Genomic DNA, 22,953 nt, shown 5'->3' with positions numbered 1-22,953 from the left:
TAAATTACCTCCACTCCACATGAAATTACCAGTCAGATAAATAGGGCTTCTGGTCCAGCTGGTCCATCTGGGATTGTAAGCTTGAGTCTGAATTCTGCCTTCACTCGGGCTGAATCCACCTGCTTTGCAGTTAGAATAACTCCAGAGCTGACAGCACTGCAGGGATTTCCCATCATCATACACTTTTGTCCAGAAGGGCACATACTTTTACATACACACACTCACCCCACCCTCCTCCTCAGCTTGGTAGAAAAGAATCAGTTGTGGCTTAAAATAGGTGCCTGTGATTTCACTGTCTAAACTGCCCTAGTTGGTGAAGTCCTAACTGATGGAACTGAGAAGCAATTCAGCTCACCTCACAACGGATACCTCGTAGCTACTCAGATAAAGCACTCTTTAAGCTCTGACTGCATTATGTAGTGCTCCATTGTCTCTAAAGGGGGTTTAGACACCAGTCTCCTGCATAGGAAACTAGATTTTGTATGTCTAATCTTGAATCAAGTCTTACTGCTGTTAACTCACGTTAGTTAGAACAAAGTGTCTTGGGTGTGACCTTGCACTGTGATTGCTTGGCAAGGGTAGCCTGGGTGCTTAGACCCATTGTTGACTAATATAAGAAAATAAAAATATACTCCTAGGGTAAGGTATTCTGTACTTAATGAGGTTAATCTGGTATTTCTATGAATTTTTACTTCACCATCTGTGAGATAGTGATGATAATATCTGCTTGTTTTTCTGGGTTACTGAGGTTTGCTGCAAACCCAGTTGAGATTCCCACACGACAGATGCCACAAAATTGGAGAGCAGGACTAATTAGTTGTTTTAATCTTCTTTTTGTAGGTGCTGGAATAATAGTAACCAAGAATCAATTAGTCCATGCTCATTAGCATTGCTTTATTTTTACGTGAGAGTTTTCTGGAACAATATTTTACAATCTACTCTGGTATGTATTGCTCCTTTGGAACATACACAGTTCATTTGGAGCACTACCTTGGCTTTGCACTGCTCTGATGTGTGTTTTTAAACTTACTGTCACAGATCTACTTCATGGGAACCTTTCTTTTATCGATTCTGGTTGCATTTGCAGTGCAGTATTCCCAGTCTTTATCTGGTAAGTATTTGTCGTAGTAAAACCGAAGAAAGAGGAGTGATCTTGTTATTTCAGTGAAAACTTCAAAAATAAAAGCAGGGATTCTAGATTTGGTAGAGCTACCTCTGAACAGCAACTTCTTTGACACGCAAGTCATTTTTTGATCATTGAAACGGGGTGGATAAAGCAAGGCATAGGTTTAAACCTATTGGTTTCTGGAGAATTTCCCTTGATAAAGGAGATTCTTAATAAAAACATTAACTGCAGGAGATTATGACTGGAAATAAGAGATTATTTCCTATGTCTCAGCATGCAGTATTGCTAGAGTAATTATATGACTTTGATTTCATACGTTGTCTCTGCAATATGCAATGAGACTGTGTTCCCTGTTTCATATGACTGGATCCATTCAGATACAAGGTGGCAGAAAAAGTGAGGTTCAGAGAGCTGGTGCACTGGAGTAACTTAAGAGGAGGCAGTTCAGCCTCTTCAGACCAGTAACAGAATCAGTAAGTACAGTCAATCAGCACTTGCAGACTCCTGCTGTCTTAAACTAGAAAGGTTTGCTGTAAGTTCTCTGTTCCGATGGGACAGAATATTAAGGGACAGAAAACCAAATGCCAGACTTCAGTCTTTTATAACTCCCATTATTTTCTCACCATATTGAAAGAGATAGCGGAGACAAAACTACATTGCTCAGGAAAGGGAAAAACACCTCTACCATCACATGCAAAAAAAAATGAGTCGTCATTTAAAAAGCATTGCCAGCTTCAACCAAGTGTTTCACTTTAAATTGCAAGGCAGGATCTGGATGGGGAAGTTGTGAAATGAATATTACCAGTTATGAAAAGAATTTCTTCCACTAAATACATTTTCTTATGTTGTGGTTTAACCCCAGTAGGCAGCTTAAGCCTATGTCAGAAAATACTGTTTTCTGACATATTTCTGTAATAAAATACAGAAAAGATTGCTTTCCATGTTGACAACCCACACCTACTATAGGGAATAGTATTTAAAAAAAAAACCATATTAAATGTAAAAAGATTATTTGAATTTTATAATTCCTAGATAGCATTTAAGACATATAGCTGTGAATAATATGCTGATTATGGAAATAATTCTGAAACCCTGCTTTCCTTTCTTACCAGCTATAATTGATGTAACATATATATATGTATATATATCATACTACATATGTACAAAGTATATAGTAAAAGCTACAGTCTTCTTTCAATATTTCATAACCTTTGGGTATTATCTTTATATTGTGATTTTATATCCACATAATATTTAAATATTGATGAATAGACTTCCTAGACAAAGTGAGGTCTTTTTTAATCATTTCTTCTGATGTTTTTCCGAAGCCCGTAATTCTCGTGGAACAAGATCAGAACCATCGTCAGATGAACCTTCTTCCTCAGGGAATAGCAGCGAGGATGCTACCAGACTAGTACAGCCAGACGAATCTACTTTTTCAAACGATTTAGCACAGCAGGATTCAAACCCTCAGAATCCTCTTGTTATGAGCTGAAGTGTAGTTTTCTTAAGGTTGATGTCCCGTTGGGAAGATGGGATATCAACAACCACAAATCAACCTACCCTATTGGTGGCATTAATAATGCAGTCCAACAGCCAAAATGGTATGGGAATTCACTGATCTAATTTCTCCACTATAGAGGAAAACCACCTCTACAATTTATTTAACACTCCAAACAGATAATGCAGATTATCTCACTATACCCAACACACGATCATACTGTATTTCATTGGAGGACTGGAAGAAAACATGCAAAGACTTTGCCTAATTGAAGAATGAGCAAACTTCCCACTGGTTTTGATGAAGAAGAAATTTTACTCAGATATCTAATATTTTATTAAATTGTCTTCACTGCATTTCAGCTTATTTTACTGGTGAAGTTACCAGAGTTTTCTGAGTTGGAAGCATGGAAGCGATACAGAAGTGAAACCCAGTCACCAACACTTTTCCAAGTTCCATGGCACACCTGCCAGGACTTCAGTACAAGCAGTAATAACAATTACTTTTTTGGCATTTTATATTCCATCCTAACTCTTTGATGTGAAAAGCGTGTGTTTTGTTTTGAAAGAAAAACACCAGGAAGATTTGCAATATGATCACAACGTAGTAGTTCTGCTGGCTAACCCTTGAAATGTCAAAGTTTCACGAGTGTCAGCAGTTCCCTGGAGGACACAGTAGTTAATGTTTCCCGCTCTGCCAAAGAAAGTAGCTTCCCTAATGAATAGATAAAAGAAAATTTAAGTGTGAACAGGTGGCACAAAGTGAATGAAAAACTTATTTTTGGATTCTTACATAGATAACATTGGAAAGGATTTATTTCATGTTCTGCAGTAACTTAAAGGCACCTGTTTAAATGACAGTTTATTTGGTAAATGTTAGATTGGATCTATGGATAATAAATATGGAGTGCAAATACCTGACAGCTTTAAATCAGGCAGAAGGCAAGTGGCTGTAGGAAAGGTCTGACCTTTAAAGCAGGTGTCCATGCACCTCTGCAAAATGATGTAGATCACAGACTATAAATTACATCAATCTATGCATTATTGAGGGTTAAATCCACTCTCCTTGCACTACATTATTTACTCTTGTAAATAAAAATATTTTTCTAATTCAGCCTGTATGTGAAGGATTTTTTTTTTAAAGCATCTGTCAGATGAAATTCTCTCATGATAATATCTTGCTGTTGCAAATTCTCAAGAACATTATTTAGATGTCTGTTTTCTTAGCTTCAGATAGGACAATCAACCTTTGCTTTCTTTGAGGAATATAGCATTCTCACAGAGCAGACCTGGAAGAGGTTTTGGTTTGTTTTTCAATCAAGACATTTGATTTTTCAGTAAGAAAGGAATTAAAGGAGGGAAAAAAAAAAAACCCACACAAAAAAACCCCCAACACCTTTAAGAGAGATTAAAATATATATATAAAAATGTATGTATACACATATCATCAGGGTATGTTTCTCTTGCAGAAAACTGAAAATTCAAAAGTGTTTGGAGAAGAGTTGATACTTCAAGACAGCAGTTCCATTGAGTAAGCAAGGGGGAAAAAATCCAGAAGTTGAAGCTTTTTTTTTTCCTCTCCCCACATATAATGAGAAAGTGAATTGTGTGCCATGTTACTGATTTTCATTTATTTGAGCAAGAACAGTGCAAATTTTAATAGAGTACTTTTTGTTCTTAGTACAGTTGTATAGAGAAGCCATGTAACACATTTTGTTGTGCTTTTTATGGATAGCTTGGTATTCCTTTCTACTAAATATTTTGAAGTGTTACAAAGGAGCTTCACTTTTACGTCCTAAACAGTTGTGGACTTGCAGGGGTTATATGCTGTGCTTTTGGTATCTATTGCAAATAGATCACTAGGATTTTTTGTCTGGTTTGAGTTGCAAGACCTTGTGTGGCTAAGTGTGATTATATCAAATCCCTTAACACAAATGTGTGGATATTTTAAGAATACTCTCAACTTTACATTTATCACTTAATAAAAGAAAATAGTGTGCATTTGTAGTAAAGCTGGCAAGGTCAGCTGCTGAACCCGGAGATACTGCAGAAAGTCATGTGTAGCCTTTAAAGACGACTGGACAGTTTTCACAACACAGGCATGAGGTTAGGCACAAAGTGGCACATACAGTTAGAGTGGTCACAAAAATCCCTAACTATTGGGACATGCATATGGCAAGTCTTGCTTGTAGTAAGCCCCACACGTAAGATGGATTTATTATTGTCAATGTTTAACCTCAGTCGGCAACCGAGTACCACACAGCCGCTTGCTCACTCCCCCCACCCCCCCGGTGGGATGGGGGAGAGAATTGGAAGAGTAGAAGTGGGAAAAAAGTGTTGAGATAAAACCAGTTTAATAATTGAAATAAAATGATAACAACAACAACAATAATGTAATGATAATAATACACAAAGCAAGTGATGCACAGTGCAATTGCTCACCACCCGCCGACCGATGCCCAGCCAGTCCCCGAGCAGTGGCCCCCCCGGCCAGCTTTCCCCAGTTTATGTACTGAGCATGACGTCACATGGTATGGAATGTCCCTTTGGCCAGTTTGGCTGTGCCCCCTCCCAGCTTCTTGTGCACCTCCAGCCTTCTCAGTCGGTAGAGCATGGGAAGCTGGAAAGTCCTTGGCTAGTGTAAGCACTACTTAGCAACAACTAAAACATGGGTGTGTTATCAACATTATTCTCACCCTAAATCCAAAACACAGCACTGTACCAGCTACTAGGAAGGAAATTAACTCTATCCCTGCCAAAACCAGGACAACTATATATGTCATATTTACATGAGTGACAGAGTCTTTACACAGAGAGTGCTGCTTTTTTTTGAAGCCCTTAGTGAAATATTAATCCCAGGGAAGTTTGATGGTGGTGGCATGATTGCAACCCGTGTTTTGAAATCTTGGGATTCTTAGAGCAGCAGTGGTTCAGGTTGCGTACATATGGGTCAGAGTCAAGTGTTAGCAGTCAGGCTGACTGCATTTTCCTCTCCAAAAGTAAGCCCATGTTCTCAACTCTAGTAATTAACTAATTTGAGGAGGTTTGCCAGAAATGTGATTTCACATATGTATTTTGGAAGACAATTGCTGAAGCTGCAATATATTTCTTGATGCCAGCAGTTAATAGTTAGGTCTTTGTTTATTGTTACCTATTACATCAGAAGTTCCACCAAAGAATAGTTAAAATATGTTAAGATAAGCAACTCTTCACAATAAACTGGCAGTACTTAAGGCCGAAATAATAAGTTACATTATTATCCTTCACTTCTTATAAGATCTAGGAGGCTATTATTTGACAACCTAGAGAATCAAACAATTCCCGGAGAGAGAGAGAGAGGATGGTTAGTTACACAAAGCGGCTACATAGTTCTACTACATCCGCAAGAAAAACAAAAACAAACAAACAAAAAACCCCAAAAAGCGGGCATCCTTATGTGGGTGATTTTGTGACCACTGAATGATGCTGTTTCCCAGTCCATACAGTGATGAACATTACATCCCAGGCATGAGTGCATGCTTAAAGTTATATATTAATACATGTTGAAAATTCATACCTTGCAATAGCAATTTATTCAGTGACAAAAACGGGGCCAATTCATGAAAATTAGTCCTGGTACTATACTAGCTACTAGGACGAAAGTTAACTCTATCCCAGCCAAAACCAGGACAATTGATTATGATTATATATGTAAGTATATCCCCTACTGGGACTTTCATATTCCCATTTGAGCTACAGGGAAAGCATAGACAGTCTTTCAGAGCACATGGCAAACATGGATTATCTGTGAAGAGATTTGTCTTATAGCAGACTCTTGTCTGTCTAAGCTGTCCTCATTGACTAATGGACTATAACATTTAACACTGGCTGTTGACCCTTATCCTGGATGAAACACAGCACAAAGGTACAAAACAGGTTGAATAAACTTCAGCTGAGGAATTTCACCCACACACCCTCTCCTCCCTCCCATAAATACATGAACTGCATTAAGAGACTAGGATGTAGAAAGAGAACAGAAGGGAAGGAGACAGCTGGAATTTTTTAAGAATAAGCCCAGGTGTAAGGAAGCTAAAAAATGATGAGGGAATTCTGAGCATGGAGCAATTTCCCACGCTGTCTTCTAAGATCTAGCTGACGGGAGTAATTCCCGAATAATCAACAGAGCATTGTAAATGGAGAAACAGCAGTCACTGGGATATAGACATACTGAAAATGCATCACAGCTTGGATGCTTATGAAGAGACCTAATTCCTATGCCAGAGGGCCAAATTATTATTTACCTTAAAGTAACAGCAAGTCTCTGCCTAAATACGAGGTAGCTGTGTTAAAAGCAGCTGCCTACAGGTTCACATAAGTGAGCATCAGAACCAGAAAAGTTCAGGTGTAATGAGTAACCAAAACAGAAAGGAAGAGATCACTTGCATAATTGCAGTACATGCTTGCGTTACAGTAAGCATTAGATATGTTTGGAAAACAAAAACAAAACAAACCACACACTTGCTGTAGATTAGATACTCTGAAGCTGTGAGGTTGCAAACATAAATTGCACTGGTGCTATGTGCCCATGAACTTAAGGGATTTGGGTTGTTTGGTAAGTGCTATCAGACATCCATCCACCTTTGGGCATCTTAATAACCCCTTAGAAAAAAAACTGGCTGCAACAAGTTTGTTTATAACTCTGTGTTCAGTGATCTTTCCTCTCTGCTAATGTACTCCTTGACTTTGCTCTACTCCCCGATTAGCGTTTTCCAATTCCTGTTGTTCTCCCTCATTTGTCCACACTGACCTCTCTCCTTAATCACTCATCAGCCTTCTAGATAGCTCCTAATACTCAGCATTGCTGTTTGCTCATATCAATTCTGCCAGGTGAACAGGAGAAAGCACAAGTCCATTAGCAGAGCCTAGCACCGTTTTATGACAGTCCGCCAAAGTAGGAACCGAGATACCTGCATGGCATTTTCTATCTGTTCATTATGGCATGGCCTTGAGTCATGGATTTACACAACAAGTATCTTTAATTGTGCAAGTTGGAAGCAAGTCTCCCTGGCTAGATTGTATTAATAAACTAACAAAGGCCAGGCTCCACTATCTGGCTGTGATTAGTTAAACTCTTCCTGAGAATCCAGTTGCCTTGTGTACTGCTTGTTGGGACCAGTTCTGGTGCATAAAACCCCCCAATGGTGCCAGGTGGTTGTCTAGGAGGGTACTACTTGAACAGGCTCAAGTTAGGCCAGGAAGCACACTGCCAAATAGTGGAGATGATCATAAGCCACTGCCCAAGCACACCCTTTAAGCCTTGTTTAAATTAATTGTGCAGACGAACCGAGACTGCTGGCACCTCTGATTTAGGCTGCGAGACTCCATTCTGCCCCCATGCCCCAAGCAACTGCTCTAAGATCAGCCCTTCTGATCTCACCAGCCTGTTTATCAATGTGTGCCTTCCAGCAGTCCAAACATGTTCAGAGCTGTTTTGAAGGCTTGCTTTATTGGGATCAGTGTGCTCAGCAGGTGTTTGTAGACCACAGGACAGCCTTTCCAAAACACACCAGTACTGACTGAAATCAAAGTCTCTACTCATGCTTTGCCTCATTCCGGGAAGACCAAAGCATAGTTCTCCCCTCTGCTCTGCAGAGTTGGTTAGTGGCAGTAATGCTGTCCCTGCCTCTTTGTCCCTTACCAACCTCATCTGCTGTCCTTCCCAGCTGCCAAGGTTTAGAGGCTCACATCTGCTCATTGGTGTTATGTTGCCCTTCCAAGCCAGCTCCAGTTGCACATGGACAGCTCTTCCGATTTCATTTCCGAGTCAACCACAGCATGCTAGTCCCGGAAAGCAAGTTAACCATTTCAATTCAGTTGGTTACAATACCAATAGGGGAAATCCAGGTATACCTACTGTAATGAAAATAGCTGGAGCTGTCTACATTAAACAAATAGGAGAAATTGTGGAGAATCAGAAGTCTTTCCTCTAGATATTTTTAAATCTCACTGCTCAGCTGTGTCTGGTCCCAAGCAATAAGTTATATATCAAAATCACCAGCAGCCTTCAGAAGCACCAATATTTAGGAGTTAATTTACTGACCTGGAAAGCTGCAATAAAATAGAGACATGAAACCAAATATTCCATAGCCTAGAGTAATTCTGGCCAAGTTCTTCAGATACCCAAATTGGACTAACAGTAATAAAAGTGGTCTCCTACACTCATTAAAAACATGTAGATGTCCTTAGAGAGGCTGAAATCCACAACAGAAGTGACAGCCACGCAGAGAGAACCGTGGCAAGTGCAGATGTGACCCTCAGAGGCTCTTGGGCCCAGGGTCCAGAGGCAGTCTGGCAGTGGTGTTGCTGCAGAGCCTGTTTCTCAGGTTCTCCTAGGGCAAACTCTTCTATCACATGTGACACTGCATTATTGTGCTCTGCAAACATACCCTCTGTGCCTTTCCAACGTTAAAGGAGATAAAAAGCTTCACCTTGATATCTTGTGTATCTGGTAAGAATACACAGGAGATCCCTGGCGCTTGGATACTATCAGCACCACACGGGTTTGCACAGAGGAACAGCATATGACAGTTGGTTACACTGATGCTGATATCAGGGATAGGAAACACCTTGTTCAGCATTTTGAGTAATAAAATACCTTATATACCTTTCCAAGAAAACTTTATTACCCCATGTGCTAATTCAGTTAGCAAGAGGGGAGGAAGGGAAAAAAAAAAAAAAAAAAAAATCAGGTCACCCTCCAAAGCCCTACCTTGTGCCTATTCATACCTTGTACCCCAATACCATTGTCCTGAGAATATTTAGATTCTCTTGTGATGCATTAAGTGCTTGTTAAGGGTACGTGCATAAAATAAAAATCCCTCTTTCAGTTGGAATAATTTTTATGGTCGTAAGTCTGCCTATAAAAACCATAACAGGTAAATTCCCCAGGCACCCACCTACCCCACCACCACTTGCAGGTGAAAGCAGAAGTTTAGGTATCCCCCCGCCACTTTGTGTGCCTGCCTTATATAATTCCAGAACTATTTGAAGGGCTGAAGATGGGAGCTGGGTTTAACAAAGGCCCCTACTGCAAATACGTGAAGATAGATACAGTCGATTCTTTCACTGAATCCAGTAAAAGGTTTTTCTTTGAAACATTCAAAAGATTATGCTAGTGTTAACAACTATACTCCTAGGACAAAGAGAAGTTCAGCTTATAACATGCAACTTTTGAAGATACACAATATCAGTGCTACTCTACTGAACAGTGATTAATCTAAAAACTCAGATATTTGTCTCACCCTTGATCTCCTCCACACAAAAAACCATCATGCCAGAGTCTTGTGCTTTAAATTGAGGCTAACTAAAGAAGAAAGCCATTTTTGTTTGGCTGTGAATAAATTGAAGCAAAGGAAAAAGAAGAAGGGAGAAGGACACACACACACACACAAAAAAAGAAACCCACAAAAAAACCCACCCCCAACCCCACAGTCACCAGAGTCCTGAAAGTCTTCCAAAGCCTTTTACAGTCTCCATCACTCTTCTGTCTAGAAAAAGAGAGCAGTTTTCTGGGTCTTTAGTGCAGTTCTCTGCTAAATACATTGACTTTGTTTACAACAGCACAGAAGGGCTTAGAATATTCTCCTGCAAGTCCACGTGTAACACCAGTCAAGACAAAGTAGTTCAAGGATGATTCTTCAGGGGAGTTCCTTGCCTGGGCTATCCCAGGTGCTATCAGTAAGTTAACCTCTACTTGCTCTTCAGTGCAGAGATAAATGTCCCTTTTCAGCCAACAGTACTGGGCAAAGGTCCAGACAGCAGCAGTACTTGAACCCTGCTTGAGTATAGGCCATCTTAGATCGCTGATGTTGAGTGATAATGCCACAGGGAGCAGCACAGCATTTGAACACCCATAACTGGTCCAGGACGTGGCTGGACTGTGATGTGGGGGTTGTACCCTGTAAGTTTTCCATACTGTTAGTCTTGCCATAGTTTCTGTTCCACCAGCCCAAACATAGGTCTCAACCACTCAAGGCTAGTCCACGCCAATGTACATTTATTGACACAGGTGAAGTAAATTCATGAGGTGCATAGTCTACACTGCAAGACAAATTTATTTTACCTCCATCAGATTAAGAACATTGAGTCACTCTCTCGGCAACCTCCTCCAAGGCTTCTGCTTGCCAGAAACAAACATATGAGTGCGTCCTCAGGATTTGTGTCTCACCAATAAAAACCGTAATGAATTAGATCGTTCCTTTGAACATTTGACTTCCGGATGAAATATTGTACACATTCAGCAAAACACGGTTTCTGATAGAAATGGGTTATTGTTCCAGAAAGACTGGACTTTATACCACCATGCAAATAAAACAGAGTGCTCCTGAGCAGTTCCTCTCACGGTAGAAAGAAATATCACATGACTGTCCTTGTGTTTTATGACAGAAAAATGAATTACTCTGCTAGACCTGGCTGTAAATATGAGCCTCTACAGGAATATTTTTCCTATTCAAAGACCATGGGAGAAAGGCCCACAGGCCTTGGCAAGTGTGAGTATTCAGGAGCTAAAGGACAAATTTGGGAGCTGAATGTCCAACTTCATTAAAAATTAATGTTTCTAACAGTTTCTTCCACACAAAGGTTACACTCAGGTAGTCGATTTTTAAGAATTCAGACTAGTAACATTCTCAGTCCAAGCCTTTTCCTGCCTTACAAGCTGGAATTTAGATACCTAATTTTTGTTGATGTCTGCAATTATAAGCCCCCAAATCCATTTGAAGTACCTGTCCTTGTTTTTGCCTAATTTGCTCCAGCACTCTTTAAGACTCAGAGAAATAGCAATAAGGAACTCAAAACTCAGAGATATTTGTGGTACATCTTTCTGACTAACTTTGATTACAGCTTCTGGTTACTGTAAATGCCAAAAAACTGTCTGTGTGAAGGTGCCCCAGTGCCTAGTACATCCAAGAATCTGCTACTCTACTGCTGCCTTTATATGTATATATAAAAAAAAAAAAAAAAAGTTATATACATAATACACTGATAGGGCTGTGTGATTATTCTACTGCCTTTGTATAAAAAGGCAGCTTTTTTGTTATCAAGAACAGCTTTGTGACTGGAGAACCCACCCAGGACGAAGCAGCACTCAACAGCCTCTTAGTCCGAGGAGGTTCATGTCTACATCTTTCACTCCACAGAAAACTGCCCTGTCCCTACAAATTATTGATACATGAGAGAAATGTGAAAGTCCTGTCAACATCACCTGTATTTGTGCCACAGGAGATATGAATGGGAGCTTGACTTCATAACGTGTCTAGTCCATAAGCATTCTCGGGAATTGTTTTACACTCCAGTACTATTGTAACTCAGAGGCAGCATTTTGGGCACTGCTGGTATTCATGAGTGTTTTCTTGGTTGCTACCTAATCCTGTGGAAACCACTACAGGGCTAAGATTTCTACAGGTGGCTATGTGCAGAACCATCAGCTTGCTGAAGGTGCCAAGGGGATGTGCAAAGCTGCCCAGCCTAGCAGCCACCTCACTCATGGCCCCAGCATGATGACTTCCCATCTTTTGGGGTTTGGTGGTTTTGTGTGTTGGGGGGGGGAGGGTGTTGGTTTTTTTGTTTGTTTGTTGAGGTTTTTTTCACTGGTCGTGCCTAATCCATGCACCTAATACTCTTCCCAAAAGACTAACAGGAAAAAAAGCAGCCACCACATGCCTGTTGCACCAACAGGTCCTAAATTCAGCAATCTAAATTCATCTCTTTTCTGCTTAGAGCTTTTGAGCCAGCCCTAGGCTGGAGACACCCAGGCTAACTCACAGTAAGATCAAGTCCCTGAAGCGGTATTGCCACCTCACATCATCCTGGAAGTGACAATCCACACACACAGTATTGCCATGCAGTATATAGACTATGCCACTTGCAGCTCTGGTACTACCTACCTATCACTAGGCTGGAGGACCTCAGCATCATATTGCACTAACCCTCACCTCATCATCCTCTCCAATGGATGGCTTCCCAAGCCGTGTGGTGGTTCCTCTCTCAGCTGCCTAACTTCCCTTCCTTTGCACAGAGGTGTTCAAATGCCTGAAGCTAGGCAGTGTAATGGCAGAAAATTGTGGTGCTTCAGCTTTCCTTCCAGGACAGGAATTCTGCCGCTCAAGGCAAAGCAAAACTAGTGGGATTTTTGCTATTATTAAACACTGTATTGCCTCACAAACTTGAGTTAACCATAATGTAGTGTTTGTCAACTCCACTTTGTTTCTGTAATTCAGTATACTGCATACTTTTTTAATAAAAAGACTTTCAGATAATAAACAACAGGTTATGATCTTCCAGCATATCAAGACCTTTGCTACAGTAATATTTTCTGCATGTTTATCTTGATATGTAATATGTTTAGAACAGTAGTGTCAGTAAGTGACTATCTGATTCTCAAATGGTTTGGTCAGAATCTGGCCTGATCTCCTGTCAACAAAGTCCTTCTTTCCATTTACTTATATCACTGTTATCCAGCAGTTTTCCTAGTCTGCTTGTGGGCTGTCCTGCCAGCTATCAGCCCTGCACAACCCCAACCCAATCCATCCAGAGCTCCACCAAAGCAGAGAGTGTGTAAACTGGGTTTTAAAGACTGCTTTGCCGCCTCAATTAAGGCTCATATCCATTTCAATCCATTGGAGAAACAAGCACTCCCTCTTAACTACTTCACAGCTGAGAAAGCCACGTCCTTTTTAGCATTTTATCACACGATACAACTGCAAGGCTGGTTCAATTTCCATTGCTTTTTTTATGGACTTACAGAGCCCTAGGTGACACTGGTTTGGTTCAGATCCCCTCTTCTGGCACAGCATGAGCTGGGGCTTCTGGGAATAGGCTGGGCCCGTTTTAGTTGATAGTCCTGAGCAAAGACAACAGACAGCTAAGGAATAGACATTGGCCTGCATCAGGGTGATTTTGTGTGGAATTTCCTCACGGCTTTCCTTATTTAGGTCCCTCCCTCCCATGTTTCCCTGTTCCACAGGGGCAAGTGGTGTTGTGGGGTGGATGCTGAGGGAACAAGTGCAAACACACAAGGCCAGACTGAATTCCCACTTTGAACTTCAGCTGGCTTTTCTGCAGGATGCCAACTAGATGGACAGGAGTTGTATCCCCAACCTCAGCAGCGTCCCTTGTTTCACAGGAAAGCCTCCTATCTCAGGGGCTGCCCTGACGAGTTATACCTTCACATGCAGGTGCCCCTACACTCAGGGGCAGGCAGGCATGATCAACCCAGGCAGCAAGACCTTCCTCAAATTATTTATTTAACTGACAAGCCACCATGCCCACACAACAGCCTTGGGTAATCTCTTTTACTTAGTAATAAGTATGGTTTCAGCTAGAAGTTCAGTCTCAGTGAGCACATAGGACACCAAGTCTTGTCCTTGCTTTAGAAGGAAGCCCTAATAAGTCCCAACATTACTACATTTTTTCTTCCCTCTCTCCTGGGTCTCTGTCATATTTAACTTCTCATGCTTAGAGCCAAACAGCTGGATAAATTCAGAAAGAAAATAATAATAAAGAACAAGGAAAAACCCCACAAGCACACCTCACCAAAGCCTCTCCTACTGAGCGCAGGAGGCTGAGCACATGAGGTAATTCCTGCGTTCAAATCCTAGTCTGGCTCTCTCATCCAGATTATTCCCCAGGCACAAGTCAGAAGCTCCTGCTGCTGCTAAAGTACCCCTGGCCAGGTCTCTCAACAATGTTTCTACCCAACCTTTACTGCCAGGTACTTCCAACATGAGCAGCCATACTCAAGCTTCCCTTCCTTTGCTCCAGCAGCTCTAGGATCAGCAATTGCCCCGTTTCTTACCCTCCTTTCCCCTGGCTTTCTCCGGTTTCTTGAGAAAGCACAACAAGGGGATGTTCTTGTCCTGACTTGCCTCTTACTTTCCACTGTCCTTCACCTTATCTTGGGGGGAAAATAAAAAAAGAAAAAAGAAAATCTGCTCAGCAAACACAAATTCAGGTACCCTTCCCGAGCCACAGCTCTAACTCAGCTCCAGGGCTGTCTCCTCCTGTCCCAGCAACATCCCTGCAGGTTACCTCCTTGTGGAGGGCTGGCGACAAGCATTTTGTTCCCAGGCACTCCTTGCCAATGCCTCTCCTCACCACCACCACCATGTCCTGCCTCCCCTACCACCCAGGCGCTGCGTGCAGCTTGCATCTGTCTGCACATCCTTCTCATGCCATTTTTCTGGAGGTTTCTCTATCCATCCCCAACTAAAACTCTCAGCACTTCAGTTCCTGTAACACTCTTTTAGATAAGTTGGCTGCATTGTATAGTGATGGTAACCAGTGATAGTTAACCATATTTTATGCCTCTTTTTCCTCACAACAAAAAGCAAAAGCTTTCTTCAGAAAGACAAGCATTCTGCTCTGTATTTAAAAGCACCTAAAGCACAGAAATCCAATCCATCACTCCTAAAGCATTATAGCAATAATGAGCCATAAGTACATGTAGATATCTATTGCTCCACTTGTTTTTCCTCTCCTAGGGACAGAATAAAGTCTTAACCAACATTTATCCATCATGTCCACTACACAGATAGCAGACATAATTACAAATTTTATTTTTACATAAAACCTTCACAGAAATTAGCTCATGACCAGGGAAGGGGGAGAAATTAATAACACTCCTACGATAAAAATCAAGGAAGAGATCCTGAATGAGTACATCTTTCAGAACATCACTGATATGCCCAAGTAAAAGCATCCTCCCCTTCCTGCAAATCTCCTCTGCTTCAAGAAAACACTCACACTGAATAGAAATCTCCTTCTCTTCTGCTATAGTACAATGGATTCAGACCAACTAACTGGTGCTAAATGATAAAAAAATTAAACACCTCCTCATTAAACAGGCACAGTCTTAGACTATGTGTATCCAAGACCATCCTTGCCTACCATGAGCTAGTCTTCAGACACTTAAATACATAGCAGTTTCTGGCTCATACCCTTAAACCAGAAGCTGACTGCCCATAACAAGGTTTTTCTTCTTCAGTCAATTTCCAGCTCTTTTCTATCACTCCCTTTGGTTTTAAAGCATCACCAGCTGTGCCCCAGGAGCTCTGATTTAGCTATTTGAGACACTTTGTCTCTCTAGGGCAGTTTTTCCTCATCTTTTCTAAGCTGAAAAGCTGCTTGAAGCTTTTGGGGGGGCGGAAATTCCCCAGCCCATCTTGAATAGTGTTAATTAGTAACTCAATAGATATTAGGTAAAATTTTGAGTGTTCATTTATTATTTTCCATTTCTACTTCATTTGTTTGATTGCATGCATGGAAATACAGGTGGATATTTACAAAAACAATTACAGCTACTTGTGATATCTTACACAGCACCAATTGTCCTACTAGTCATTTGCAGACCTAAGACGAAGAAATGCCTATCGTATAACACGCACATTCAGGCATAGGCACACTTGGAAAGCTGTGCCCTACAGAGGCCAAGGTCAATGCCTGTTCCCAAGATGAGTGAGACACCTGGCCCAGGTGAAGGCATTTTAAATTCCTCTGGGATTTGCATCTAGGAGAATTGCCAGGACATTTCAACAGATGGTGCTGAAATGGCCCTTTCTACTGATGAGATAGGAAATTCATTCTCAGCACTGCGGTATTTTCCATTAACCATAGTCTGTTTTGTTGAAGATGCTGTACGTATGCTGAAGGAATTCTGCTGTCCAGTCTCCCTTGTCATCTTTTAAAAGGTTGCTAAACCTTTTAAATGCTAAATTTGATGTGAAAGCGCTAAGTGTTCACTCTCTAGTGAGGAACAAGGCATTTCGCAAAACTGATCTATCTGACATTTTGGCTTAAATCTGCTCCTGAGCAAAAGAGCCCCCACTGAGCTCCCTCTGCATGCTGCCCCGTGCCTGAGCCAGCTGCAAGTCCTGAGTCCTGGTGGCTGAACCCCTGGGAACCGGGGTGTCCTCGGGACCTGACAGCTCCCATGCTGGTGAAGCAAGCATGGGGACAGCCCCAGGAGAACATGCCTGGCTGTTGAATCCTGCCATATCTCCTGATTCTTCACTACCCTACAAATGCTCTAACACACAACAGGGGTTATGCTTTGCCTTTGTGGATGCTCCGGCCGAGTCATCCTTCCAGATCTTACCAGCTCAGCTTTTTGACCCAGAACAGCTTCTGCGATATTATCTATAGTGTCCCTGTAGTAAGATTTTTTTTTCATTGATTGAACCTCTCATTAATTACTTTTATTCAAAAATTACCCTGTGGTGTGTCCTGAAACAGTTTATTAATTGAGTGACAACGGCTGAATAAACGTAGCTTCAAATATTCCTCCCAGTACAGCGCAACAGGTCTTCCCCTGCAAGGCACTGCTGCGTGACAAGCTGATACGACGTGAGAGAGCCCCAAAGTTTTACACTAAACTGCGGCATGCTGTAATTCAGGCCTGTCATCTGTTACACATGGCTGAGACATCTTGACAGCTTTTAAAGTTGCCTCTCAGGGCTTACACCTCTCTGACCCACATCCAAGAGGAGCAGCTGAATATGGCTTGGGAACAAGTTAGTTTTACTAACAGAGAAAGAGTGTTTGTGCTGCTCTCAGGCAATATCCATATCCATCACAGGACAACTAGTCACAACAGTAGAAGACCACTTAACAAGCAGAATCTCCAAATTGACCAGGAACCAGACCTCTCATTCTCTGGAGGGGCTAATGATGACCTTTAATGATCCACACAATTAATCTGTCCGAATATTTTTCACTTACTGATTTCAAGTGTTGTCTTCCTAGCTGTATATATCTGAGCTTTATAGTCACTAGTGCCTAGTTACTCTTTCACATGGATCTCTCTTCCAGCTGCAGATGTATGTCCTAAATGTACCAGCATGCAGTGCTTGCACCAAACACATCAGCACCCTCTGTGTGTGTATATACCCGAGGAGAGATGGCCTGGCTGCCATCCTGCAGAGGGAGAGAGGTCTCCTCCATCCCTCCCCAAGCAGTGCCCAAGATGAAGCCTTGTGATGGGGTGCCCCTCAACACTGAGTTGCTTGCTTTCCTCAGCAACCTCAGTGAATGCTTTGAGTCCACTTTATTGAGGGCTTTGTTGAGATTGTGAATGCATGGCTGGTGGTCTCCTACCTGACTAGGAGGTATGCACAGGAGGTGCTCCATCACATCTGTGACCATGAGGTATCTAGAGGACTGCCAGCTCCATGAGCCTGGGCTTAGGATGCCTTGCTGTGCTCACCAGGTGTTTTGTTTCACTCCAAAGGAAGTAAAATGGATTCCTTTCCCTGCATTTCAAGCTAGCATTGAAATTGCTGATGATGAGTCCAAAGTGATCTCTGCCTGCTGTGATGTACATGCAGTCATTTAACCACCCGGTCCCACCTGTCACCTAGCCCCAATATCAAATTCACCTCATCCAACCCCCAGAAGTCCTGCCCTATTTTGGAGCTCTGTTCCTCCAGCCCCACTCCTGCTCTGTCTGTGATTCCTCAGCACCCAGCATCCCAGGCTTGCAATGTGGGGGACGGAGGGGACAAAACGAAATATCATTCCCTGCCCCTATTTTTCCCAAGCTGGGTGAACAACAGCTTGGGCGTTCCTTGGTTCAGCAGCATTGGCATGTTTGAGGGGAGGGGAAAAGAGCTGTCCCAAGCACACAGGACTGAAGGCAGAGATGGGATCCCACCTGAGCTACAATGAGCTGCTTGGGACTTTTCCTGCTCCTTTCCTCTTTCCCCTTTCTGTGAGAGAGGTGTCAGCTCTGAGGGCAGTGAGGACATGCCCAGCCTGGCCAGAGGTGGCAACCAGGCTAAGCAGATTTCCCCAGGACACACTTAGACCCCCAAAGTTTCTTTCATCTTTCAGCATACAAGCCCACAACCTGAGCCATTGTGCTGCCATTTTCTGTTCATCAAGCACAGGCCAAAGGATGCTCTGCACCTAGCGGGTCAGAGTAGCCATGTGCTTCCCACTCTGCTGGGGAGTGTTTAAGACTGTGTTCTAGCACAGTCTTTGAGGAAGACAAAGAAATTACCTTGATAGGTACCTTTAAAAATATCTTTTCAGGCAATACAACAGCCGGAAGCAACAAGCAAGAGTCAATACCATATGTTCGTATTATACAGCAACACCAGAGCTAGCCTTCTGCTGGCAACCATTTGAGATGCAGTGCCTGAGGCCATTGCATTAGTCAGTTAAAACAGGGCTTAATGCTACCCTAGTTCACAAGTGCATCAATTTTCCTAATGTCAATTATGGTTGCATGTTGCCTAACCAAGGGCAGCATTTGGTCCATAAATTGTTTGCATGCCCTGTAATTTATGTTTTTTGCATTGTGTAAAAACAACCAATCTATCAACTGTGGTGCTGGTTGCAAAATATCTTCTCCTGTAATTACCCTGATTGTTTATGCCGCCGTAATGTGTCCTTAGATGTTGAGCAGTGTAAAAAGATTGATACACCCCAAAAGTGTAAATGGCAATTAGGGAATTTCATCAGGTGCTGAGTAAGATGGAATGTTTGTCACATTTTAATGCTAGCCTTCGCTGTGTTTCTCTGTCTTGTTGAAACACTTAGATCTCAGCTGCCAGGGGAAACCTGCTTAGGGACAGCTCAATGAAAATCAGTGTAATTACTATATAATATGCAAAGTAAACACTTAGCTCTCATATGAATCACGTATTTCCTTTGTAGTAGAATTGTAATAAAGGGACTAAGATCTACAGAATATTCACTGTAAAAATATCGTGAGTGGGTTTACACATACGGTGTCATGGCTTTGGCATGTGGCAACACCAGGATTGGCCATTAGCTAGGCAAAAAAACATCCGAATGCAGATAAAGTGCTTGCATGGAAGCACAGCCTATTGAAATTATGCAATTGAAGTGTGGCTTGGCATTCCCTGGTATCTGTAGAGAGTATATCCTCCCTTACGCAGCTTTTGAAATAGTGGATTTTTGCTCAGTACTACTCACTATTTATTTTTAAATGAGGAGGTCAGATCCTTTGCTATCCTGTGTTGGTTAAGCTGCTGCCAGTGGTACCTCTCCAGTCTGCACGCCCAAATAGTTTTCTGTAAATTAGAGAACAGCCTTTCTCAGCGGCATGGCCAGTGGCTGTCTTGGGGACCTGACTGGGTGCCCACCACTACATGGTAAGCTGAAGAAAGAGATGATGAAGCATTTAACCTGCATTCCTGACTAATGAGAACCCTTCATAGTGGTAGGCCTGGTGTAGTTAAATGCAGTGTTATCAAGAATTTGAAACTGAGGGAAGTGAACGTGAAACTTCAGCAGAGGGTAAAAAAGCACAGGAGCACCAGAAGGAGCTGTGGACCACATGGTTAAGTTGCAAGCAGAGAGGAAGAGGACTGAGACCAGTTGCAGGAGCAACTAGGCAATTATCTGAAGCATTGTTTTGAAGATTTCTGATCAGTGCAGCATTTCATGACATGCCTGCTGTTAAATACCTATAGGCATTGCTGAACTTTGCCCCAGGTAGCTCTGCAAAGATTTTGGAAACAGTGAGATGGATGGCACAACCTGTGCGTGTTTCCTGGATGCGCTTTGATTCCTGATGGACAACGAGTCATGGAGGGTGATGGCACACAGAATTACAGTACTTCTGCATGGGTGTAAGAAGCTATAAGTTTTAAATCACGGGCCTAGGGTGCTTACTGCTTACATTTTTAGAAGAAGACAGTTTACACTGTAGTGCATAAATATTTGTGTTCTGAGAAGTACTTCTGTATCTTCATTTCACTAAAATATGGTGTAGTTGGGAATGACAGTTGCTTTTGGGGCTGGTTCCTCAGCTACTGTTGAGCTTATAGATAGGAAGTTTAATGACCTTTTTTAATAATCTTTAAGGCATTTAAGGAGTACTTTTTGTTTCTCTCTGTCTGCTTAATTTTAAGCTCCATAGGCCACGTGTGATTAAAAAAAGAGCAAGATGGCTATTTTTGCCCAATTATAAGCCAGACATCACTCAGGTCATGGGATATAAGAAGCATTTTGGAAACGCTCTGTTGGCCATCTTTCATGTAGAAGGGAGAATCTGAGACTAGCAGAGCGATACATGTAATTGTCTATAACTCATCACATATCCTGTTGTTACAGCAGCCTTGGCTTTGCTCTCCCATACTTACCTTCACTGAGGACAGTCTGCAGAACCCTGCTGGAAAATATCTTGACCCACGCCATTGCACTAAGAAATTGTTTTATATTTTTCTTCATATGAAAATATCTCTCTCGTATGAAAACGTTGGACACACAGGCCTCTGGTGGTTTTCTTTAGTGCTTGATGCTAACCTCATTTCTTGTACATTGCATCAGCTCAGACTAGAACTTGTCTGCATACTTACTTTTCTGCAAGCTTCCATGATATGTATATAAACAGATATTATGAAAAGATCTTATTTTTTTAAAACTTCTCTTTATTTTTACTTTCAATGCATGAGGACAGACAAGATGAATATTCATAACAAAGTATAAAGCCATATACTGTCCTCAAAACAGTTCAAAGATATAGAGTTTAAGATTTTAAAAAATGCTTTTAGAAGCCTTGTATTTCCAAAATTCCTTATTACAGAAAATTCAGATCTTTTAGAAAAGTAGAGTTCGATAATCTTGTGCATTAAGCCATATTATGAAAATATGTAGGTGTTTTTCGTCTTTAAGAAATCTGTCTCTGCATTGCTAACAATCTTTACGTAACCTATTGATGGAGCCAACAGCCTCCATAATACGCAGTATACACAGTTACAAACAATTTGAAAAGTTATATTACAAAATATACAGTAGTACCTTTTTACATTTTTATAGATAAATTTTGCATAGTTTTCAAATATGTAGTATATAACACAATCACGAGTCTTTTTCTGTATAACTTACGAAAAATTCTGTACACTCAAATAATTATAAATAAAGTGTAAATATCTTTTGGTAAGAGTAGGGGGGAAAATATGCCAGGACATGTTGTGCTGTCAAGTGTTAAACAGAAATCTTTGTCAGAATCTGCCTAAAACCATGGCACAATATGGCCTGGAGCAAGGAGAGAGGAGAGTAAGAACTGAATATATCATAGGGGAAATGTTACAATGAGGAACCATAAAGTACTGGTATGTCTGACTATTAATTATTACCCTGATTCTTTCATAAGAACTGCTTTCCCACAGTTGTTATCACTGTGCTTGACGGTTTTACCTCAAGATGCAAAATAAGGTGCACATTGTTTAAGAAATGAGTGAAAATAGATGAAAACGTTTCCTGTTTCAATGGATGGTCAATGGAAACTGGAGATAACTTGGAAAGGATTCTGGATATTTTTCTCATATTTTTTCCAAAGAAACAGAGCGTGGAACATGCACGCTGGGATTTAAAGAAACAGATTCTGAAAGCATCCAGAACTGTGAGAATAAAATGAAGAAGAATTATTGAAGATATGAAAAATCCACTTTAAAAATGAGATGCTGACAACATTCTGTTTTAACTATAGGAAGGACAAGGAAAATAATTTTTAAAAGAATAGTTTGGCATAACTCTGCTCTCTGCTACTAAACCCCAAAAGAGCAGAACTATACCAAAACTACATGCTTTTGGAAATTCAGTCTGATTCTGAGCATTTTGTCACTGGTTCACAATTATAGAGACAGCTGGAATCTCAGTATGAATGCAATTTGCAAACACATTTTCAGCAACATAGTTTGCCAGTTTAAATGTCAGTTTAAAAAAGTAAATGAAAACAATTTTCACTTCTAAAATATACATATTTACCTGATAGCCAAATACAAGCTATTGAATTCCAGAGCTCTGCAGAAAACGAACAACTATTCAGAAGTAAATGTGTTGTAGTAGCACTGAGCGGCTATGTTAAACTAAGGGTCTTCTCAGCATTTCCATTACAAATTTAATTTACAACTCAGCCATGTAAACTGGCTTTAAATGACACTTGGCCTACACTCAGCCACCTGATTTTTTTTTAGTGGTTGGACTTCAGATATTATCCCATACTCACTGATATCTAAACTATTGAAGGCCTGCAGAAGTACTCAGTGCGTCTTTGAAATGCTCTTTTTCTGGCATTGAAATTATGCCTTTTGTCAGCCCATGATTCAGAGCAGCCTCACGAGCATTTACTAAAACATCAGTAACAGTATGATCTGAGCACAACCAGCTTCCCACCAAGTGCTACACTACCTATGGATTGACTACACATGGTAGTGACTACACTACTTACGGATTTTATTTGGGATTTGGATTGCTATATACAATTGCCAGTAAAATTCACATTATTTCCAAGGAGGGTGGTTCAGAGCACAAAGTGATGG

At 41.2% G+C, this 22,953-nt stretch overlaps 1 protein-coding gene across 1 annotated transcript in view; it reads left to right on the top strand.

Moving 5' to 3' along the window:
* SEL1L3 (SEL1L family member 3) overlaps window positions 1-3,739 on the top strand; it is a 37,984-nt gene extending 34,245 nt beyond the window's left edge. Inside the window, exons 22-24 of the mRNA XM_009272296.2 lie at window positions 841-943; window positions 1,039-1,111; window positions 2,455-3,739. Coding sequence (XP_009270571.1) covers window positions 841-943; window positions 1,039-1,111; window positions 2,455-2,621 — 343 coding nt within the window. The 3' untranslated portion in view covers window positions 2,622-3,739. The remainder of the gene's footprint in view (window positions 1-840; window positions 944-1,038; window positions 1,112-2,454) is intronic.
* Window positions 3,740-22,953: the final 19,214 nt, after the last annotated feature.

The sequence above is a fragment of the Aptenodytes forsteri genome, unplaced genomic scaffold (genome assembly GCF_000699145.1).
Source record: "Aptenodytes forsteri isolate BGI_AS27 unplaced genomic scaffold, ASM69914v1 Scaffold333, whole genome shotgun sequence".
Lineage (NCBI taxonomy): Eukaryota > Metazoa > Chordata > Aves > Sphenisciformes > Spheniscidae > Aptenodytes > Aptenodytes forsteri.
This window is presented reverse-complemented; position numbering and strand designations above follow the sequence as displayed.